Source organism: Somniosus microcephalus, chromosome 4, assembly GCF_052327205.1.
Source record: "Somniosus microcephalus isolate GS21.2 chromosome 4, FLI_Smic_1.0, whole genome shotgun sequence".
Lineage (NCBI taxonomy): Eukaryota > Metazoa > Chordata > Chondrichthyes > Squaliformes > Somniosidae > Somniosus > Somniosus microcephalus.
In genome coordinates, this window is record NC_140990.1 from 194494173 (window position 1) to 194517925 (window position 23753).

The 23753-nt window shown below is 46.1% G+C and overlaps 2 protein-coding genes across 2 annotated transcripts; both read right to left on the reverse strand.

Moving 5' to 3' along the window:
* Positions 1 to 4954: 4954 nt before the first annotated feature.
* LOC147120101 (secreted phosphoprotein 24-like) lies at positions 4955 to 8467 on the reverse strand. The gene is made up of 7 exons (XM_085983812.1): positions 8276 to 8467; positions 8030 to 8133; positions 7722 to 7850; positions 7304 to 7435; positions 6019 to 6058; positions 5321 to 5365; positions 4955 to 5187 (listed from the first exon to the last, which is right to left on the reverse strand). Exons 1-7 carry the CDS (start codon positions 8325 to 8327, stop codon positions 5177 to 5179), a joined length of 513 nt encoding a protein of 170 aa, XP_085839938.1. The 5' UTR covers positions 8328 to 8467; the 3' UTR covers positions 4955 to 5176.
* Positions 8468 to 19583: 11116 nt separating this feature from the next.
* LOC147120102 (secreted phosphoprotein 24-like) lies at positions 19584 to 23539 on the reverse strand. Its single transcript, XM_085983813.1, has 7 exons — positions 23432 to 23539; positions 23186 to 23289; positions 22539 to 22667; positions 22216 to 22347; positions 21642 to 21681; positions 19953 to 19997; positions 19584 to 19819 (listed from the first exon to the last, which is right to left on the reverse strand). Exons 1-7 carry the CDS (start codon positions 23481 to 23483, stop codon positions 19809 to 19811), a joined length of 513 nt encoding a protein of 170 aa, XP_085839939.1. The 5' UTR covers positions 23484 to 23539; the 3' UTR covers positions 19584 to 19808.
* Positions 23540 to 23753: the final 214 nt, after the last annotated feature.

The following is a 23753-nucleotide window of genomic DNA, read 5'->3' on the forward strand; positions in this document are numbered from 1 at the left end:
TAGTCCACCGTGGCTCTCCACGAATTGTCCGGTTTCTTTACCGGCCACAATGGGGAGTTCACGTGAGTGGCTATTGGCCTCAACACGCCCTGCTGCACCAATGAAGATATTGCTGTCTCCATGTCGGGTTCTGCCTCCTTGGGGAAGTTGTACTGCTTTTGGGGTCGTATCATGGGGTCCCCGTCTACGCTGACCTCAAACCCGGTGACTCTCCCACAGTCGTGCTTGTGGGTGGCAAACGCGGTCAGATTGTCCGACACACACGCCTGCAAGTCCGTTGGGACGTCCGCGACCATAAGCTCGAGATCGTAACCTCCTGATGGCTTCATGGTGCACAGGGTCCCCTTTTCTCCCCTCCCTGGGATCACAACTACCTTGCCTAACCCATTCTCGGCTCCCCAGAGACGGTGATTTCTAAGGTCCACGAGGATCCCGTGTTCCACCAAGAAATCAGCCCCGAGGATGCCTTTACCCCCCCCTCCTTCCACTTCAATAGGATACACGTCCATGTGTTGTGGGGTGCTCCCAAATGAATGGAGAGCGGGATGGAGTACGCGCCAGCCTGCTCTTTGCCTGTGAAACCCGCTACTGAGTATGGAGCCTGGGTAGGCAGAGGTGAGGCAAAAGGTCTAGCTGTGTGGATCACGGTACATGATGCTCCCGTATCCAACAGGTAACTACCTTTTTCCTTTTCCACCTCCATCTCCACAACAGGTCTTCTCCATGCGTCATAGCGGCGCGGACACAGGTAGACGGGCTGCGCGGGCGTCAGTCATTTGGGCGTTGCAGTTGGGGTTGAGGGAGCAACAGGGCTGTTGGCGACTGCCACCTTCCCCTGCGAGGTCATTAGAGACCGCATTGCCTCTAACACTGACTCGATTGCAGCAGGATCCACAACCGCATCCGCTCCTGGTGCTGGGGCAGGAGCTACGGCTTGGGTTTGGGATGGTTCTGCGGGAGTTTTTCCCTTTAAATCCTTCCAGGGATTTTTACAGTCCCGGCGCCAATGACCCTCCTTCCCACACCCGTAACAACTGCTCTTGGCTTGGGGAGGGCGATTCCCCTCCTGATGCCATTCCCTTTTAGCAGGAGCTGCAGGCCTCGCCTCATGCACCTTTCCCTTTGAGGAAGGCACATCCCTACTCTTGTTGTTCCTGTAACCTATCGTGAGCTGATCAAGTACTAACTCTTACGTGGAGCGGGGGTTAGTGGGGTCAAACCATGTTTTGGCCTGCTCCCTCACCTGTGGCAAGCAATTGGCGACCAGGCACCGGAGCCAATGAGCCTTTTGGTCATTATTCAGCCATTTCCGGTCCGGCCCGCCCAGGCAGCTACGCCGATACACTGGCCACAACCTTCCGGCGAAAACCCGTGGGGGTTCTCCCTCTAGCTGTACCGTCCTTTCCAATCGGAGGAACGGAGTTCCGTCACCCTCCCCTATAATCTCCAGGATCTCGTCCCGTAACTCCTCATACGCCTTGTGCCCTCTCTTGTTCTCGTCAGGGAGACACTGGAGGAGTGAGCTGTCCAGGGAGAACAGCAGCATTTTGGACTGTTCAACCCCGTCGCAGTCATTAACTGCTGCGGTCTGCTCCACGTCCCTAAAATGGACTGAGGGATCTCCTGATTCGGAGAGTTTTGGGATGTGACTTATCATTTCCCTTAGCTGTCGTGCGCTATGGGGCATTATGATCTGATTCACGAGGGGTCCGTCCTCGCCATCCTGGTCCGGACCGAGCCTCCGGTGTCGCGTGGGACACATCGGTGCCGGTCCCGACTCTACTACCTGGTGTTGCTCTACCTCAAGAACCTCTGTGTCTGACTTCTCCGTTTCCTTCCCCGGAGCCCAAGACTCAGTATAGGCGGGAAGTGCTGAGGGCTCGGGGGTTGGTACCCAAACTGCCTCTTGCGGAATCGGTCTTTTGGATTCCTTGGCTAACAGTAGCTGGCTCGCTGGTGGGTTTATGAGACACACCAAGCCGTTTGCCTTTGCTAGGGCCGTTCTCAGGTCCTCTAGCTCCCTGTGGCAAGCGTTATGGTTGGTGTTCTCAGACCGATCCTCCATGGCCATCTTATATGCTGCCCTAGCCCCCAAAATACTTTCCTCCTCGGTCGCTACCTGCTTAGCTAGGCGGAAACACCTATCTCTCATTCTACCTTCACTGGCCTTGGCCTCAATGACCTGACACTCCAAGTAATCGATCCTGGTCTCATGGCGGTGAGTTACGGATTGGCATCCCTGATTCAGTGCATTAAGCGATTGAATCAGTTTCTGACCTCCCGCAACCTTTTCCTCTACTTCGGTTAGTAGCCCTTTGATCTGGGCCGTCTGTGCTACAACGACCTGGTCCAGAAGCTGGACTTGCTTCTTGTAGCACATCAGCCAGACCGCCTTTTCTACCGACTTCTTATGCTCTTTGCTTTCTGTCCACTTGATGGCTGCGTCCAGCGGGCGCCTATCTCTTAATAGGTCAGATATCCACTGTTTTGTAAGGTTTACCTTCCCAAAAACATAATCCGCTATTCTCTCATCCATCACATTTTGTTTATTCAGACCTTGATCTAACACACTACATTCCTGCTGCCAAGGTCCTGCCGCGGTCGCCATCTCTGTAGGGGGTTTCTCTTGCTCGTTCTGGTCTCCTACCAGGCTTCGTGCAATAATTACCCTTGAGTGGTTTGACCCACTCTTCCCTATGGTTCTAGACCTTGGACTTAGGTGCAGGGAACTGTAGTGCAGAGAAAAACTCAATAGACCAGGTTGAATAGCACGAAATGGATGTTTTTATTATTCTCAAACAGTTTGCAGCATTATATAATACATGTCATAAGCACAGATTAAAGTAACTACAAGCATGCACATATCGATAAACTTAACTCTATGGAAATGGGAAACACACAGCACATCGTAAAAGGGGAAACACATTACGATTACCCTTTAACCCCTCCCCTAGGCCTAAACTAAGTTTCGACTTGAGGAACTCGGGATCATGCTCACCACTTTCAGATTCGCAAAAAGGGGGTTCGCAGCCTTGTGACACAGCTTTCCGTTGTCACGTGGATTTGGAAACTTCTGGCGCAGTTTGTTTTTCTTATGCGATGAAGCAGCAGATACAGCCTTGATGAGTGCTCGCCACGGGTGAATCCATTACCGATGTGATGTTGAGACACTGGAGTGCTGGGCCCTGAGTGTCTTCTTCTCTGGCCTGGGTCGTCGATCTCCCGATGATCTTCCTCGGGGCGGGACGCTGGTCCCAAAAAGCTTTCTTTATGCCATCATAATGTCCTTCTGAGGGTGTCTTCTTCTTCGGCCTGGGTCGTCGATGATCTCCCGACATAGGTACCCGGGCCACCCTCCTTCGTCTTCCCGTCGTGGCCGAGCCTTGTTTGGCCGAAGAGTCCATCCCGAAGCGTTCTCAAAAAGAAGAGTCGTCCTGAATCGAATCGTAACTACTGAATCGTGTTCCCGAAGCGTGGATCTGAAGCGAAGCGCCCTGATGGACCTTTCAATCCACAGTTATTCCTTTTTGGGACAGCCTTATCTCCCGCCAAATCATAGTCCAGTCTTTGTAATATTTCTGGCGGGCAGAAATCTCTGCAGGGGCGCTTTGTCTTTGTAACGGGAGCCGGTGATAGCTTAACTAGCCTTCCTGGGCCGATAATGTCTTTTTCTTTGTCACCGTAACTCGGTTCGTATATTGATCGGTCTGGAGATTGCCCTTGATGGCTGTTAAACGGTTTTCCTTTGTACAGTAAATGGGTTTAAGTGTTCATTCAATTGTCCGCCCATTTCTGGATGGGCCTCATCCTGTTACCCAAAACTGTCCTGTACTTAGAATCTAATTAGTATGTATGCTCAGTTCCATGAGTTTCAGTTCCCGATACTGGCTTTCGCGGGCTTACTGTCCTCAATCCACAAGCCTGTCTGGCTTGCAGTAACAGAAATCAAATGGTCCCAGAAACTGATCACGAGGTCCGGCGGCCATTTTGTATGCCCTTTTATCAAAGGTTTTTCTGTACAAGCTTCTTTTGGTCAATAAACTGTCTTATTAACCCTATTTTCTTGCGTGATTAATTACTGAAAATTTCGAATCTTACACTTGTTATAATCAACTCCTGCAGTCCGTGTCTCAATTATACACGGACATAATAGTAAATACCAGGTATTAACTCATCAAGCCCAGGTAATGTCCTGTTAGCTAAATGTGGCAGTATGGTCAGTGGACCTGGTGTTGCGAACACTGCACTTTCTGGGCACAGCTACATAATGTGGATTCTGATAGATGCAAAGCGGTTACTCAGCGAGATCGCTGCCACCAAGAGGGAAGCTGCTACTGCAAGGAAGGAAAATCCCAGTGGAGCGCAGCAGGAACACTGCAGGAAGCACCAGAGGAAGCAGTTTGGATTTCAAGGGCCTTCTAGAGCGCTGAAGAGATGAAGGCAGAAATACTTCTTTATGCTGTAGCCAATTGTTACAGGAATGCTTTTTGCGGAACAAGCCTTCAAATTATTACTCTGACTAGGACACTGGGGTCTCTTATGATGTGGCCTTTCCCAAGACTATTCCCAATTTCAGGAGTCATATTTCCAATAACACACAGTTCAGCAACATTCACTGTTCACTTTCACACAAGGTGCAGGGCTCCACTTTAATAAATCATTTCACCAAGTAGTTAGTGAAAGAATTGAGTGTCATACAGTCCAAGGATTTAAAGCTTCACATTGATAAAATTAACTATTTTGGTCTGGCACCACTTATCCACCTCCCAACAGCAGTCTTAAAGCAATGATAGTCCCAGTTCACCAGCAGCTACCAGTAGACTGAGGAAACTTGTCACAAGTGTATGACATGCTGGTTTGAGCGCTGTGTCTGTCTGAACTCCCATCTGATCAGTGAAGTGAGAAATAACATTTGGAAGAACATCAGTAAATATTTTCTTTATATTTTTAATTTTATCCACAGAATACAAGACAACAATACACAGCAAAGGACAGAACGTTTACAAACTATAGAATCTCCCAGTTACAGTCAGGAACACCATGTCCCCCCTTATATATGAACAAGTAAAGTACAATTGATCACATCTTCTTTAATCTGAATGAGGTCTTCTTGTGTTCACACCAAGCTCGGCCTTTCAGAAGTTTCATTCATGGTTAGTGTCGGGCTCTTGAATCATCATTGTGTTCCTGTAGTGAACGGAATCAACAGAATTGTCATTTTCAGATGGACTGAGTTCAATCTGAGTTCAGTGTTTTATTGTTGTTGATAATCATGACCAAGAAGACAATTATCTGGCACAAAGTCCCAGTTTATACTTACGTTTGAAGACCCCTGAAGCGATCAATCTTTTGACTTGCTTTACACCTGTATTAACATATTAATATTTATCTGTTTAGTACAGGGAATCAATGAGACACTTTGGATATTTCTTATGTTTTAGAATCATCTGAAAACAAAAGATTTTAATGATATTATATATAAATAAAATGATGAAGTGTTAACTCTTTCAATATTAGTGTTGAGATTCAATGGCTGAGTGTTGGAGTGGAGAAATCCTCAACAAACATCTCATGTTCTGCAGTGCAGCAATAATCAATACAGCCCTGGTACAGTGGGGCTGTGGGGTTGATGGTTAAACTAATGAAGGCTGAGATTATTGAACATTTAGTCACTATTGTGCTCTCCACCCAGAAGAACCTGCAATCACTGTCTGGTAGATGGTGAAAATGTAGACAACGATCCATATGATGCCATTATATTTATCGATTCTGATGCAATCTTCACTGGAGAATAAAATCATCTCTACTTAGGTTCAACTTAAAACTCTTTGACTAGGGGTGGAGAACACTCCACATGTTTCAAGTATTCGTATCACCTCCTCTATTGTCTATGGATGGGCAGTGAATTCAATAAAAGTCCATGACTGCCACAGATTCCATTCTGACCAGATAATTCCAGGTGTCAATAGTTTATTGTTGTTAATAATTGTCTGGCAAAAACTCTTGGTTTATACTTACGTTTGTAGACTCCTCGAGGGGGGGTTCTTCTGATTTTCACCTGATTTAAAATATTAATATTTATATGTTTAGTGCGAAGGTGGATGAAATGTTTTGTAAATAATTAGTTTTAGCATCATCCCAAAATGAAAGATCTCAATGATATTAAATGAGAAATGAAGAAAGGTTAACTCTGTAAATTTCAGGGATGAGATGCAGTGGCTCAGTGTTGGGTGGTGAAAGCCTCACCAAACATCTGGCTATTCTATGATTCACCAATAATGAATGCAGCACTGGTACAGTTGGGCCAATGGTTAAAGTACTAAAGTGATAAAATGGACTCTATTGTGTGAACCCTGAAAACAAAGAGCAATTATTTTCTTCAATAACAGTTAGAAGATGGGGAAGAAATTCGGTGGAGCCGCAAACGGGGCGCCAAGCTCGCCTGGGCGCCAGAATTAGCGCAGCGATCGGGGCAGTTGCGACCGCCGGAAATTCAGCTTGAACGCCCCAAGAGGGACACAGGGCGAGGCTCGAGGCGCTCCATGTCCCTCTTAGGGCACTGAAACTGAATATCGCAGCGCAACGTGCCGCAGCGCCACACGCTGTGACACGGCGCGCTGCGGCACTGCAGGCCTTCCTCCCATTCTTAAGGGGGAGGGGCCTGCACCAGCGTGATCGGAGATCGCAAGTGCTGGCAAAAGAGCCCAGCACTGAGGAGAAGTGCCAGGCTCTTGGAAAACAGCCGGCACTGCCATGGGGGTAGATCAGGAGGCCGGGGACGGAGGTGCTGGCAGGCGGCCGCTGAAAAAAACGGCCGCCCCGCACCTCCACCTTAATTTGCGCCACTGCCACCACAGGTAGGCCCCGTGAACCGGGCGCGATTTGCGAACGGCGCTACAGAGGCGGGCGCTACCGAATATCGAGATCGGGGCGGTAGCGGGGCGCTGTGCACACCGATGACGTCATCGGTGGCGGCGCAGTGCAACAGGCTAACGCCGCCATTAGTGTCCCAGCTAAATATCGCGGGAGGTGTGGCCAGTGGCGCTAAAGCCACTGAGTGCCCTGTTTAGGCTCTAACTGGTGGCGCAGCCCACCGAATTTCTAGGCCATAATATTTCCATACAAATTTACTGCTAATGAAACAGTCAGGTGCAACTCTGATTTCACTTCCACTACTTCACACTGTCCTACAAGGGTAGAGATTGAAGATACAAAAGAAACAACATTAAGTCCGACAGGGGAGAAAATCCTAACCCAAAGTCCAGAAAGCCCATTGCCTTGATTTGTATAATTGTGAGGTTACCTCAATACTGTCTTCACTTGACTCTAATGATTCACTGTTGCTGTCAAATGTCTTCAAACCTCGACACTCCACATCAATGTCAACGACCTTACCAGCAAAATATTCAACACGGCTTTTGCAAAAGCCTTTTTTCTGTTAAAATAAAACACAGAATTTATTAATATTATTATATGACAACAAGATCAGCAATGACAGAGGGGGCTTTTCTGACATAACTCAGCTCTCACGGCCCTTTCTATGATATAACTCAGCTCTCACGGCCCTTTCTACGATATAACTCATTGCACACGGTCCTTTCTATGATATAACTCAGTACTCATGGCCCTTTCTATGATATAACTCAGTACTCACGGCACTTTCTATGATATAACTCAGTACACATGGGGATTTTGATGCTACAATATAACTCAGGACTCACTGCGGTCTTTTTGGGGCGAAAGTGACAGCTGGGATCATCAAATTCCAGTCCAGAATTCTTGGAGCAGACGGTTTCTTTCACCGAGAATGTTAAATCCACGTTGTACGATAATTTGCCTGTGCGATAAATCTAATGAAAGGAAACAGATCATTAGTGTGTTACCGTACCTAGTGTTCTTACTCTGGTCGGATAAAGCTCAGAACAACACAGCTCTTTATTTTCAACAGATGCCTCCACTGGGACAGTCAGAATCATCAACCAACAGGGACTTTAGACAGTGAAACACACTTAGACCCGGACACACTTACATCCTTCACTCTTCTCCTGGTTATACCACAGAGATTGGTGGTCTCGGTGATTTCGTTCAGCTTTAGAACTGACTCTCTCAGAGCATCCTTAGGGCTTGGGACTCCTGCAGAGAGAAAAGGAAAGTTGTACAAAACACTCCAGCATTCTTCAGTGAATTCTTTGGAAACATTGGTAAAACATCGCTGTCTGAAGCTCATTCCCAATAACTGGTTACTTTATGAGGTGCCGCTCTCTCCAGTACGTACCTGAGCAGTGGAGGATCTGCACTGCAGCAATGGTGAGGAGAAAGGATTTCATTCTGCCTCTTGTTGATCAGCTGGCTGGTTTCTAAGAGTAAAGGAGCTGCTTCTCTCTCTTGCTCTGCCTTTCCCTTGCAGTGTTCAGTCTTTATATACTGCACCTCCACCACATTCAAACACTGACTCAGATTTGCTCAGTTTGGTGATCCTGGGCACGGAAATCTGCTGACAAGTGGGCTGTAATATGGGCAGAGCTTCATCCATATATCGTCATCGTGGCAAAAGTGTGAAATCAGATTTTGTTTGCTGAAATAATGAACTGACAGAGGAGAGGAAATGGTCATCTGTAATCTGTACAAAGTCACACTCAGTCCACTGGAGTTAACTCCTGGATTGATCTGTTTATTGGACGCTGTAATTATTTGGGACACTTCCTGCACCAAACATTACCCCCAGAAGCCCTGCTGCATTCACTGGCATGTTGTATTCAGGGTAATTCAGAATCTGTGCCCTGTGCAGTACAGGCTTTTTATTTAAATCACAATGTCATCCCACATTTTCCCCCATTTGTCTCTCATCTGCAGAAGCTGCTGACACTTGCTGCGATATATTTGCATGGGAAGTCCTGGACCTGCAGTAACTGACCCAGTTGGTTGTTCTTCATTTATGGGCCTGGGCAGTGGCTCAAGGAAGGCTATTGGACTGCATAAGGCATCACCGTTGAGCCTGATTTTGCTCTTCCCTGGTGCCAAGAGATCTTCCTCCAGAGGAAATAGTCTTTCCAAATTCGCTCTGTCAAAATCCTTCCTATTTAAAAAAAACTCCTGATTCAATCTTCATTTAGCCTTCTCTGCTCAAGTGTAAATAGTCCCACTATCTTAAGTCTCCCATCATCAATATTGTTTTACATCCCTGGCATCATCCTGGTGAATCTGCAGTACGATCTCAAGGCTTTAATATCCTTTTAATAAAGATTGCGTCTAAAACTGTGTCCCAACTATTGTCTTGTGCAACTGTAGCCCTACACAGACAGGTGGCTTTACCCACTAACCATTGGCAAAGCTTAATTCAAAGTTTTATTGAAGCGTGCACACTTACTTGGGTTGTGGTACATTACGCATTAAATAACACAACATAGAATTTCCAATCAGAATAGTTTTCAGACAAATATTAATCCATACATTTTAATCCTCGAGAGGGGATCTCATTGAAACTTATAAAATTCTAACAGGACTAGAAAGACTAGATACAGTAAGGATGTTCCCGATGGGGGGGGAGTCCAGAACCAGGGGTCACAGTCTAATGATAAGGGGTAAGCCATTTAGGACAGAGATGAGGAGGAATTTCTTCCCCCAGAGAGTGGTGAACCTGTGGGATTCTCTACCACGGAAGGCAGTTGAGGCCAATTCATTAAATATATTCAAGAAGGAGTTAGATATATTTCTTAAGGCTAAAGGGATCAAGGGATATGGGGAGAAGGCAGGGACAGTGTACTGAGTTTGGTTGATCAGCCATGATCTCATTGAATGGCGGAGCAGGCTCGAGGGGCCGAATGGCCTACTCCTGCTCCTATCTTCTATGTTTCTATGTTTCTAAAATGTAGCGTTTGGTAAATCTAAGTTCACTTATTGACACAGACTGAAGATCTTACACAGTTGAGTATTTCTGGGAAGCACTGGGCATTGAGGTGCTCCACAGTGCCTTGTGTGGGTGTCACTTTTCTGTGGTACTCTGGGGGCCGTGTGTTCACAGTGCCTGATTCCATGGTGGTTTTGTGGGCCAGCTTTCCTCTACGTCAGAGGAACTGATGGTCTCTCTATCTGTGCCCAAGTCCTTTTGTGGTTCTGTGGGATGCATTTCCCAGTTCCCTGTCACATACAGGAAAACACCATCCTGTATCGCAGTTTGCTGCTATCTCAGTCTACAATGTATAGATTAACGTTTCAAAAGGATTGCAAGCAAAATTACCTCACAGGAGCCTAAACACTCACCCTGTGACTGGCTAACACCAAACTGTAAAACCCCAGCATGGTCCCTGAGAAAGTCATATCGGAATGTTTCATTCTGTCAGAATCACCTCATGCCAAAACAATCAGTGGTGTGGTAAACCCCTGATATGCACATGTCTCCGTGCTCGATATTACCTCACAGTTAGCGGTCAGAGGATGAATCCCCGATCCCCTGGTCAGCTTCGTCCAGCGGCCACAGTGGAGGTGAGTTGGGTCCTCACTTTGTGTGCCTTTAGTTCACAGACTGCACTTCTGCTCAAACCTGTACAGTTTACCAGGTCAACTTCAACGCACTCCGCCAGTGGGAATGGGGTGGTAGTGGCCAAAACATTCCAGTGCTATAATTACTGGCCCATTCCTGCTCCAATCGCACACACCGTCATTTTCCAGGGACCTCTGCTTGGCCCAAACGTACACCTGTTTCAGACAGGAGCCTCATTCCAATGTGCTAAGAACATAGTACCCCAGTGCAAATTTTAGGTTCCAGTGGGTCGGGCCTGTGCAGTGCGCACTCCGCCCATTGGTACCAGGCATTGAGTAGGCTAAACAGTGGTCCAGAAAGGGAGCTCTGGCGGCCGCGCGGGAAACGGTAAGATTTGAAACAGCATGTAAATGAGGTCTGGCCCTCAAAATGCCTCAGGCATCACAACAATGGCATTGTGCAGGCGATATTCAAACCATACACCGCCCACCACACATCCAATGACCACTCAGGGTAACTATAAATCCCTCTGAGTATAGATTATAGCAGCATCTAAATCCTGAGCAGCGCCCCAAAATATACCATTGCAAAAAAAATCACAGCAGTTGCCAGGCCTTCACTGCAACGTATTCCTGACAACGGAGGCCATTCAGCTCCACAAGTGTAGGAGCTGCACGCGGGATTTGTTTTGGACTGGGGATTATTGACAGTGATGCAGAAATCTGTGGTTAGGTTTCCTGCCTCCTGAGCTGTGTGTAGGCCTCAGATTTTGTGTGGGAGGGGGAGGAGAGAGGAAAAGTGAGAAATGTAGAAACATGGGGAGAAGATAAATATTAGTTCAGGAAAGGAAAAAATCCCGCCGCGAAACTGGTGTCAAACTGTGCACAAAAATATTCACCATACTTGATCAATAATTTAATGAACATCATGAGACTGTAAATGCGCATTAAAATAAGAAACGTTATAAAAGTTGGAAGATTCGAATCTCTCATTATGTTGAGACTGCTGCTGATGTTTAATCTTCAAGTTGAAGGTTATTGAGCTGCTTGAAGCAAAGTTTCAGCTGATGCAGATAATGTCTGAAGAGCTGAAGATTCTGAAGGCAGGTCTAATAACCAAGAATGGGATCCGGAGAATCATTTAGAGAGCGGCATCAAGACGGGGCAACAGGCGAGGTTTGGGGGCTGCACTCTCCGCAGCATTACAAGGTGGAATGGGTTCTGTAGGAACATCAAAACATTAGGAACAGGAGTCGGCCCTTTAGCACCTCGAGCCTGCTCCGTCATTCAATTAGTTCATGGCTGATCTGCACAACAACTCCATTTTCCCTCCTTTGCTCCATAATCCTTGATACCCTTACCAACAGAAATCTATTGACCTCCATCTTGAAAGCTCCAATTGTCCCTGCATCCACAACCTTTTGAGGGAGAGAGTTCCAGATTTCAAATTTCCTTTGTCTGAGAAAGTGCTTCCTGACTTTGTTCCTGAATGGCTTGGCTCTAATTTTAAGATTATGACCCTTTCTCTAAATTTTCCCACCAGAGGAAATAGTTTCTCTGTATCTACCCTAACAAATCTGTTTAACATTTTAAACATCTCAATCAGATCATCCCTCAACCTCCTAAACTCAAGGGAATACAAACCACCTCTCCTGGCTCAGGAATTGTGTTGAAATTACATTTGTACTGCAGATAAGTATAATATACAGGACACTTTCCAATGAAAATGCTGATGGCAGATGTCAGAGCTCCCAGGCTGATTATTCTCATCCTATTCCTGGGTGTTTTGCCTGTGTTTCTTGGTCTTATTCCCCTAACTACCTAGTATTTCACCATTTGTGTAGACACAGGCAGAAGCACAGCAGGGAAAAGTATGGAATATAATTAAATCAAACCACTGAACTGCTTCTGCACGTCCCTTGATGTACTCTTGCTTATATCATGGGTAATTGTTAGACTTTATTGACTTGATTTAAAACTCGCCAGCTTTCCTTTGCAATTGAAGTCAATGGAACAAAAAATGGGTTGAGGTGTAAAACAGGCTGCCGATTCGCTACTGACTCCACCATTAGGAGCAGGATTGAAGTGGCAGAGGATGAGTGGGTTCTGTTTTACGATGGTGCCTTATCCACACCATTCTAGCCCCAACTTCAATGGATTTCCTTCTGGCAGAAAGTAGCCAGGGCAAGGTTACCACCAATAATGTGGAACTGCAGTAGCGTGAGGCAGGGCCATCTGGTGCCCATGGTGACATAGGCCCTGAACCACCCAAATCCCCGAAAGTCCCTCACAGAAACTCAATGACCAGCTACCTTACAGATTCCAGGCATGGAGAAGGTGCTTCATAGAAGCACTTGAACACATACAAATTGACACTACAAAGAGGGCAAAGCAGGCTGTGAATAGAAAGAATATTTGTAAGAAATGTAAACATGTCTGTTTTGTATTTGCAGCCTTTCTGTTCGGTTTCACTCACGTTGCCCAGTGAGTAACACGTACATTGCAGAATGGTGGGCTGTCTGCCAGAGTGAGAGGACGGCTGAGGGTGTGCAGACAATATTTATTTATTAAAGAACAAAGGGAAAGAGGAAAGGTAGCCTTGAAAAGCAAAGTTTTTATGTGGCTGTTAGCCATGGCTTAATGGTACCACTCTCGCCAGAAGATTGTGGGTTTGAGCTCCACTCCAGAGACTTGAGCATATAATCTAGGCTGACACCTCAGTGCAGAACTGAGGGCGTGCTGCACTGTCGGAGATGCTGTCTTCTGGATGAGACATTAAACCGCAGGACCATCTGCCCTCTCAGGTGGATGTAAAAGATCCCATGGAATTTTTGAAGAAGGGAAGGGCAGTTCCTCCTGGTGTCCTGGCCAATATTTATCCTTCAACCATTATCATTGAAAAACAGGGTTATGTCTTGTGGCTGTTTGTGAGATCTTGCTCTGCACAAATTGGCTGCTGCATTTCCTACACTACAGCAGTGTGAGGGTGCCAGTCGGTTCTTTCTGTAACCTCTAGATGGCACCTTTACTTGTTTCTAGCCCTTTGTTAATTGTTCCTAGTCTTTGTTAATTGTTTCTAGTCTCCTGTGTTAATTCTTAATGGCCTGTTAGCTGTTCATGGGTTTCACCTGGTTTTCTTGGTATATAAGTTCTATGGTTGTTTCACTCCTTGCTCAGTCCTAGCCGGGTAACCGGGGGGACTAGCCCTTGCTCTGTGGCTCCTGGCTTTAACTAGTTGGTTGCCATAGTTCTCTCGAGCTTTGTATTTAATATGTATTCTCGAGCTTTGTATTTAAGATGTATTCTCGAGCTTTGTATTTAAGATGTATTCTCGAGCTTTGTATTTAAGATGTAACTAACTTTGTGTCCTTGGTCTCTTAGTCTTGATAAGGTGCTGGGCTGGACTAGCATGTTGCCATGTTGGAGCTTGTCCTGAGCTTTGTATTGATAAGCTGATTACCCCTGTGGTAGCTTGTCTCGAGTCTTGTCTCGGCAAGTCGGTTGCCCTTGTGGTAGCTTGTCTCAAGCTCAGTATGGACAGGTGGGTTGTCCTCATGGAAGCTGTCCTGAGTTCCTATCTTGACCGTTTTGTAACTTGTCTCTAGTTCTTATGTATGCTTGTTGTGTTCCTTGTGCGAATCTAGTTATGTGTGGCCTACCCCTGTGGTAGCTTGTCTCGAGTCTTGTCTTGGTAAGCCGGTTGCCCTTGTGGTAGCTTGTCTCAAGCTTAGTGTCGTTTTGTAACTTGTCTCTAGTTCTTATGTATATTGCTGTGTTCTTTGTGTTAATCTAGTTATGTGTGAATCTAGTAAAGTTCAAACAAAGTACTGTATATTTGCCTCGCGCCTCGTTTCTGCACTTGGGTCCAGAACCTACATTACCTGGAGAGCACGGTCCCGTGTGAACACGGCCCCGTGGCTCCCCAACCCCGTCACAAGCAGGGGCTACACTTCAAAATTACTTCATTGAGTGTAAAGGGCTCTGAGGTCTTGAGGTCATGAAAGGTGCTATATAAATGCAAATTCTTTCTTTCTCACTTGGGCATTAGGTTCCACTGACAAGATCAGCTGAATGGCTCTTGTAGATGCCACACTACTTGCTCTGAGGTATCCTTGCTCCCTCGAGCTGCACAGTGAGGCACTCCACCTCTTCATCAGGGAATCTTTGCTCTGGGGCCTCCAAATGGTGCGAATGTCCATCAGTGGCCAGAAAGTGCTGATGTTGGAGGCCTGATTCACAGCTGTGCAGAAATGTCCTGCCCTTCTGCTGACGGTGAGGCATACCTGGGGTGGGCCTTTGCTGAGGTACCCTTGAGTGTGGGAAAGGAGGTCGCAGCTCTCCCGGGCCCAGATGGGACCAGCACATGTGGGCACTCTGCTGCCACAGTGTTGGGATAAGGGAAGCAGCTAAAACAGACCCCATGATTTTCAGAACAGGATGAAATGACATAACAGAGGGAATGATATGAAGGTGGACATCATTTTCACTTCGGGAAGTGCAGTTAAATGTTGAGATTGAGAGCATCAAATGGTCACTGACCAGGAAAGTCATGTTAGAGTGTAACGTTGCGGAAAGTAGCTCAGGGTTTTCAGAAAAAGATGGATAATGTCGCTGAAAAATAAACTGTGATGATGGATGTCGTTTTCAATCCTGGGAAGTGCCACAAGTGTAATATTTAATGACAATTACATTTCTTCAGCATCTCATGACATCAAAGCATCTCAAAGTGCTTGACAGAATTAATTGCTTTCCAAGTGCTGTGACTGTTGTTGTCCAGGTAAATGTTGAGATTGAGTGCATCAAATGGTCACTGACCAGGAACGCCAACCTCCAAAGCCCCAGGACCATGAGCCTGGCACTGAAAACATTCACAGGTTTGTGGGAATATTCATGAGATTTACGCTCAATAAACAAACTCTCGGGGACTAATATTGACATTGGATAAGATTTAACTGTCAGTGGGTGTTAATGGCCTTGTGCCAGGGTAAACCGCCACCGCTGCTGGTAAATTATCTCAATTACAGGAAAAAGAGGGATATCCAGCCCACAGTTGGGCTAGAAATTCATGTGGTTTGCACCACACATTAGCACCACAAGATGGCGGTAAAACGCCGATGACATCTGATGCCGGTTCCACTCCGCACACCATATTGCCGGTAGTGCTGCTGGTAAACTCGATTGCCAGGGACCTTGCCATCATGGAGCTCGTGAATTCGGTGAGTGTGCAACGGTCACTGGACGTGCGATCTCCCAACCTCTTTATAGCCACTTACCTTAGCAGCAGCGCAAAACAACGACAGTGAGAGCTGGCGTCTACCAGCAGGAAGCAGGCTGCAGCAGCAATATTTAAAGGCACCATCCCCAATCAGCCCCAACTAACATGCTTCAGCAGTTTCAGTGTCTGTTTGCTACTTCCTGCAACTGAAACAGCTCTCTTTAGTTATTTCAAGTTCTTTTGGTGACAGGGAGTGTTGATTCAAGTGCAGAAGTCACTCATTATTTGTTAAAGGCTTCTGCTCACAACACTTCCTCACAGTCACGGGGGCTGCGGGATTGCAGGATTACCTCAGGAGAACGAGAGCAAGAGGATGAGGAGGAAGATGATGATGAGGAGGAGGAAGATGATGATGATGATGAGGAGGAGGAGGAGGAGGAGGAGGAGGATCACAAGGGGAAGAGGAACAGGAGGGAGGGTGGAGGCAGCAAGACAAGCGACCTTCCAGACGGGCTGTCCAGGACCGGCTCATCAGGCCTCGATTCACATGAATGAAACCCCAGATCCCCGTAGCTCATCACATCCCCATCATACAATCTCTGTCTCATGGTGTATCACAGCGTCCTCCTGGGCAAAAAGGTGAAATGAGAGAGACTGCAAAGTATTCCAAACACACCTATAAACATATCACACATATGAATTCTAATAACTAATGACCCTTGTGCCTGCCATAATTGAATAGCTGTCATTGTGTGCAAGGTGTGAGATGTGGGTGTGAGTGTTGCTAGGTAGAGATTGTTGGTGGGTGAGTACTGGGGATGTGGAGCATTGAGCTGTGTGTGAAGCTTATGGTACAGATGTTGGTATGTAGGATTTGTTAAAGCCTTCACTCACCCTGACCACCCTTGTGAAGTCATTAAACTTCTTCCTGCACTGGGCGTAGGTCCTGGAGACCACAGTGCTGCCCGAGACATGGTGTGCCACCTCCCTCCACATAGTCCGGCAGACTTGTGGCGAGGACCTCCTGCCAGTTGGTGGGTACATGACCGCCCGCCTTCTCTCCACTGCTAAAACCAATGCCTCCAAAGCTTCATCAGTATACCTCCAGGCTCACTCCCTGGGGCGGCAATCTGCCATCAGGATTTGTAAATAAGTGTTCCTTTTCCTTGTCCTTCTTCTTATGGTTGTTGAGGCAGCTGCACACCCAACAATGCAGAGAATGAGGTGCTGCAGCATCAATGGACCTCCACTTTAAGTAGTGAAAAAAGCCTGTGGCAATCATTACTTGTGTTTAGACCCGATATTGGTCAATCTTTTCAGTGTAATGCCAATGAGTTTGGGTTTTGAGATGAGAATCATGACTACAATCATTTTAATGAGGAGTGAAGACAAATTTTGCATGCAGCCTAGACGATCTTCAACTGGCGCTACTTAACCATTTTTAACCTAAACACTGCCCAGTTCTTGGCTATAATGAATTTCTAGCCCTATGAACTTTGGGTGTAGAAATGTGATTATCTTTTCTCTTCCCTTTTGCCGTCAAAAGGATTAACAGCTAGAAAAACAGAGTTAATGAAGATTCTGCTGACCTTTCTCACAGTCGTGACTTGTAGTCAAGGGCCCTTGAGTTTGAATTCCTTTGGACTGGGAATGTCCCTGATGTGAAGTGAAGGAGCCATTTCCTGGAGGTTCCATCAGTCTCCAGCTGGATGAATTTAAAGTGCTTGATTGGCCATTAAAAAGCATGGAGGAGATCAAGGTGTAGTGACATTGCAAGTGGATGAAAATTGTGTATTTTGAGCATGTATAATCTGAATCAAAGTGATGAATGTAAAGTCTAAGGGTGTAAAGTCTTGAGTGCCGGGCTGTTTTCACAGGACCCTGCTCCCTGGTGGTCCAGCAGGGCCCCAGTGTGAGCAGCGCTGGGTCCCTCCCCTTTAATCAGGGGAGGAGGCCTGCAATGACAGCGCTACGTGCCGCTGCGCGTGGCGCTGTTGCATGTAATGCCAAGACATTCAGTAGTAGCGCCCCAAGAAGGAGGTGGAGCACTTCCAGTAACGCCCCGCCTCCTGCTTGGGGCGCTAGTACTGATTTTACGGCAGAGGGGCGCTAATAGTAGCGCCCCGGCGACGTTAGTGCCCCAAGAGGGGCGCCACTCAATTTTTCCCCCTGAATGTCATTAAAACAGTGGATAGGGTGGGATGATATATGGACAAGATCATTCATATGTATAATGGTCCAGTGGGAGCCTTGAGGATCTCCAGATGTAGAGAATGAGCCATCAACTACAGCACAGTTATAATGGGCTATCTGCATGTCAGATGCTAGCAACAATATTCTTTGTTATTATTATTTATGTTTGCTGTCCCTGCCCCAGTAACTCCAGTCTTAAAGTGATCTTCCTGTTATGTGTTTGGTTTTACTTACATATTTCTCTCTAATCTCTTAGTCTTCATTCTTCCACTCTCTGAAATCTATCAGAATATGGGTTAGGCTATAACCTACAGAATAGGTTTATTCTCTGTGTTAACAGATATGCAGTAACAGGAGACAATACAATAGCTTGCGCTGCTTTTACAGGTATTTTTCCTCATGCTTTCTCCTCTTATAGATAAATAACTAAAGACGTGACACTTCAGCAACTCTACTGATGAGACTAAACCAGGACTAGTGTCTGGACTGTAACTCTGATGTAGAGGTATTGGGAATAGCCCATAGTGCTCCTCAACAACACATCCACACAAGCTGCAGTACAGAGATACAAAGTACAGCTGGTGAACTGGAGCAAGACTGTCCCAATCAGGCTTCACAACCAGTCCATCAAAGTGGACTTCAGAAGTTGTCAATGCCCTCTCCTCTCAGATGACTTCCCTCCACCCCCCTCTTTTAATTTGACGGTAGGCCTGATATGAAAGAAAGCAAATAGGAGCTTTACGCAATCAAATACAGGTGTCACTCGCAGTAGGGTTCAAAGATATCAGACTGATCTCCCAGCCCAGTTAGCTCAAGCCAAGAGAGGCAACAAACTGACAGTCAGCTTCATGCAATGGACTGATACCCATGCAGAGTGGTGACAGGAAATGCTGCTGGTGAGCATGACACGAATGACTCTGTCAATACCAGGTATTAACCCATCAAGCCCAGGTAATATCCTGTTAGCTAAATGTGGCAGTATCGTCAGTGGACCTGGTGTTGCGAACACTGCACTTTCTGGGCTCAGCAACAGAATGTGAATTCTGGTAGATGCAAAGCGGACACTCGACGAGATCGCTCCCACCAAGAGGGAAGCTGCTACTGCAAGGAAGGGAAATCCCAGTGGAGCGCAGCAGGAACACCACAAGAAGCATCAGAGGAAGCAGCTGGAAACTTAATAGGCCAGAAAAGTGCAACCAATTGTGACAGAACTGCTACTTGCTGTATAAGCCTTCAAATTACATCTATTTGACTAGGACACTGGGGTCTCTTATGATGTGGGCTTTACCAAGACTCTTACCAATTTCAGGAGTCATATTTCCAATAGCACACAGTTCAGCAACATTCACTGTTCACTTTCACAAAAGGTGCTGGGCTCCACTCTTATAAACCATTTCACCAAGTGGTTACTGATAGAACTGAGTGTCACATAGTTCTAGGAATGAAAGCTTCACATTGATAAAATGAACTGTTTAGATACGGTGCTACTTGTCCACCTCCCAACACCAGGTTTAAAGCAGCAAAAGCCCCAGCTCACCAGCAGCTACCAGTAGACTGAGGAAACTTGTCACAAGTGTATGACAGGCTGGTTTGAGCGCTGTGTCTGTCTGAACTCCCATCTGATCAGTGAAGTGAGAAACAACATTTGGAAGAACATCAGGAAATATTCTCTTTATATTTTTAATTTAATCCACAGAATACAAGATAACAATACACAGCAAAGGACAGAACATTTATAAACTATAGAATCTCCCAGTTACAGTAAAATGTACAGTCAGGAACCCCAGGCCCCCCCTTATATATGAACAAGTAAAGTACAATTGATCACATCTTCTTTAACCCGAATGAGGTCTTCTTGTGTTCACACCAAGCTCGGCCTTTCAGAAGTTTCATTCATGGTTAGTGTCGGGCTCTTGAATCATCATTGTGTTCCTGTAGTGAACGGAATCAACAGAATTGTCATTTTCAGATGGACTGAGTTCAATCTCAGTTCAGTGTTTTATTGTTGTTGATAATCATGATCAAGAAGGCAATTATCTGACACAAAGTCCCAGTTTAAACTTACGTTTGAAGACTCCTGAAGCGATCAATCTTTTGACTTGCTTTACACCTGTATTAAAATATTAATATTTATCTGTTTAATACAGGGAATCAATGAGACACTTTGTATATTTCTCATGTTTTAGAATCATCTGAAAACAAAAGATTTTAATGATATTATATCAATGGTTGAGTGTTGGAGTGGTGACATCCTCATTAAACATCTCGGCCTAGAAATTGAGTAGCCTTAGCGCCGCATTTGAGGCGCTAGAGGGCCTAGCGCCGGAGTTATGGCCAGTTTAGAAATTCCCTGGGGCCCTAGAATCGGCGGTAGACCGGTTGCGCTGCGCCGGCACCGATGACGTCATCGGTGTGCGCAGCGTCCCGGTTGCCATGCCGACGGGCCCCAGCGCCGAAATTCAGTTGCGGCCGCCTCGCCCGTGGCAGCCGCAACTAAGACTCTGGCAACAGAGTCTTACATCAGTTAGCGCCTGCGCCTTAAGGTCGCGCGGCGGCCGGCCGCTTTCCCGCCGGCCGCCTGCCCGCACCTCCCGCCCCGGACTCCTCCACCACCCCCCCCCGCGGAACAGATGCTTCCGGGCTGCGAGCCCGGCACTTCCCCGAGGTGCCGGGCTCATTTTTCTGATGAGTTTACCGGCCAGCGGGCGGGTGCAGGCAGCTCCTCCTTAACTGAAGGAGGAGGCCTGCACTTCCCGAGCCTGCCACACCGCATCGGGCGCCGCAGCGCCGGAATAGCGCCGCAAAGCGGCAGGTAGCGCCCATTTTCAGGCGCAAACACCCTTCAGTAGCGCCGGCAGCCGTTTGGGCGCGGCGCTACTGAATTTTTGGCGCGCGCAGGGGGACTTAGCGCCGGCGCTAACTTTCCGGCGCTAAAGCCCTGGCGCGGCGCCAACTGAATTTCTAGGCCCTCATGTTCTGCAGTGCAGCAATAACCAATACAGCCCTGGTACAGTGGGGCTGTGGGGTCAATGGTTAAACTAATGAAGGCTGAGATTATTGAACATTTAGTCCCTATTGTGCTCTCCACCCAGATAAACCAGCAATTATTGTCTGGTAGATGGTGAAAATGTAGACAACGATCCATATGATGCCATTATAGTTATCGATTCTGATGCAATCTTCACTGGAGATTAAAACCATCTCTACTTAGGTTCAACTCAAAACTCTTTGACTCGGGCTGGTGAACCCTGAAGAAGATTCAAGTATTCGCATCCCCTTCTCTATTGTCTATGGATGGGCATTGAATTCAATAAAAGCACATTACAGGAAACTCTTTATTATCCGGCACCAACGGGACCGGCGTGGTGCCGGTTTATCAAAAAGTCCGGATTACAGAGAAGTATAGTTAAAAGGTACGAGAGCTCCGTCCGTACACAGCAACAAATCCAGGCTTCCCTGTTGCTTAGCAACATGTGCAGGAACTCCGGCCACAGACCAAGTGTCCCTGTTGCTTAGCAACAAGTGCACAAACCCCAGTTACACAGCCACAGATCCAGGAACTGCCACTAATATGAAATAAAACTTACCTGAACCTACTCCTGAATTTTGCCGGTTAACAGAGATTTCTGGTTATTTAGGTGTCGGTTAAAAGAGAGTTTCCTGCCACAGATTCCATTCTGACCAGATAATTCCAGGTGTTAACAATTTATTGTTGTTAATAATTGTTTGGCAAAAACTCCTGGTTTATACTTACGTTTGTAGACTCCTCGAGGGGGGGTTCTTCTGATTTTCACCTGTATTAAAATATTAATATTTATTTATATGTTTAATGCAAAGGTGGATGAAATGTTTTGCAAATAATTAGTTTTAGCATCATCCCAAAATGAAAGATCTCAATGATATTAAATGAGAAATGAGGAAATGTTAACTCTGTAAATTTCAGGGATGAGATGCAGTGGCTCAGTGTTGGGTGGTGAAAGCCTCACCAAACATCTGGCTATTCTATGATTCACCAATAATGAATGCAGCACTGGTACAGTTGGGCCAATGGTTAAAGTATTAAAGTGATAAAATGGACTCTATTGTGTGAACCCCCGAAAATAAGGAGCAATTATTTTCTTTAATAGCAGTTGGAAGAGATAATATTTCCATACAGATTTACTGCTAATGAAACAGTCAGGCGAGGCTCTGATTTCACTTCCACTACTTCAACACTGTTCTCCAAGGGAAGAGAGTGAAGATAAAACAGAAATAACATTAAGTCCGACAGGGGAGAAAATCCTAACCCAAAGTCCAGAAAGCCTTGATTTGTATAATTGTGCGGTTACCTCAATACTGTCTTCACTTGACTCTAATGATTCACTCTTGCTGTCAACCGTCTTCAAACCTCGACACTCCACATCGATGTCAACGACCTTACCAGCAAAATATTCAACCCGACTTTTGCAAAAACCTTTTTTCTGTCAAAAGTACACAGAATTTATTAAAATTATTGATTGACAACAAGATCAGCAATGACAGAGGGGGCTTTTCTGACATAACTCAGCTCTCACGGCCCTTTCTATGATATAACTCAGTACTCACGGCCCTTTCTATGATATAACTCAGTACACATGGGGGTTTTGATGCTACAATATAACTCAGGACTCACAGCGGCCTTTTTGGGGCGGAAGTGACAGCTGGGATCATCAAATTCCAGTCCGGAATTCTTGGAGCAGACGGTTTCTTTCACCGAGAATGTTAAATCCACGTTGTACGACAATTTGCCTGTGCGATAAATCTAATGAAAGGGAAACAGGTCATTAGTGTGTTACTGTATCGAGTGTTCTCACTCTGGTCAGATAAAGCTCAGAACAACACAGCTCTTTATTTTCAACAGATGCCTCCACTGGGACAATCAGAATCATCAACCAACAGGGACAGAAGATTTAATTTATCCAAACACAAAATGGCCCCTTTAACCATCACTGTGGAGATGCTCAATGTGCTGGAACCTTCAATAATTGAAGAAATTAACACTCGAGCGACAGACGATTGGGATTTGGAAATACTTCAGAGGAAAATAAATCCCAAATCCAAACCTTGGAAGAATTTCAAATCTCACTTCCAAAGGTTGCTCCAATCCGAATCTCCAAAATCAAAGACTGATTTAGGATTTAAATTCCTAAACTGATATTCACCAATCATTGCGTGAGTAATATAATATTTTACCATTGTTTAATAACCAGTGTCTAACTGCACTCAGTAATATTCTTGAGGACTTTAGACAGTGAAACACACTTAGACCAGAAGACTTACGTCCTTCACTCTTCTCCTGGTTATACCACAGAGATTGGTGGTCTCGGTGATTCTGTTCAGCTTTAGAACTGACTCTCTCAGAGCATCCTTAGGGCTTGGGACTCCTGCAGAGAGAAAAGGAAAGTTGTACAAAACACTCCAGCATTCTTCAGTGAATTCTTTTGAAACATTGGTAAAATATCGCTGACTGAAGCTCATTCCCAATAACTTGTTGCTTTATGAGGTGCCGCTCACTCCAGTACGTACCTGAGCAGTGGAGGATCTGCACTGCAGCAATGGTGAGGAGAAAGGATTTCATTCTGCCTCTTGTTGATCAGCTGGCTGGTTTCTAAGAGTAAAGGAGCTGCTTCTCTCTCTTGCTCTGCCTTTCACTTGCAGTGTTCAGTCTTTATATACTGCACCTCCACCACATTCAAACACTGACTCATATTTGCTTAGTTTGGTGATCCTGGGCACGGAAATCTGTTGACAAGTGGGCTGTAATATGGGCAGAGCTTCCTCCAAATATCGTCATTGCGTTTAGATTTGGTGGTGAAAGTGTGAGATCAGATATTATTCCTCAGAACAT

Excerpts from the sequence above, each read along its gene's own strand:
- LOC147120101 (XM_085983812.1), bottom strand. The coding sequence starts at position 8,327 with ATGAAATCCTTTCTCCTCACCATTGCTGCAGTGCAGATCCTCCACTGC. Across the intron at positions 7,436-7,721 it reads TTCGCCCCAAAAAGACCGCA|AAAAAAGGCTTTTGCAAAAG; the intron begins GTGAGTCCTGAG and ends TTATTTTAACAG. Across the intron at positions 5,366-6,018 it reads CCCTCGAGGAGTCTACAAAC|GTGTAAAGCAAGTCAAAAGA; the intron begins GTAAGTATAAAC and ends ATGTTAATACAG.
- LOC147120102 (XM_085983813.1), bottom strand. The coding sequence starts at position 23,483 with ATGAAATCCTTTCTCCTCACCATTGCTGCAGTGCAGATCCTCCACTGC. Across the intron at positions 23,290-23,431 it reads GCAGATCCTCCACTGCTCAG|GAGTCCCAAGCCCTAAGGAT; the intron begins GTACGTACTGGA and ends TTCTCTCTGCAG. Across the intron at positions 21,682-22,215 it reads CAAGTGAAGACAGTATTGAG|GTGAAAATCAGAAGAACCCC; the intron begins GTAACCGCACAA and ends ATTTTAATACAG.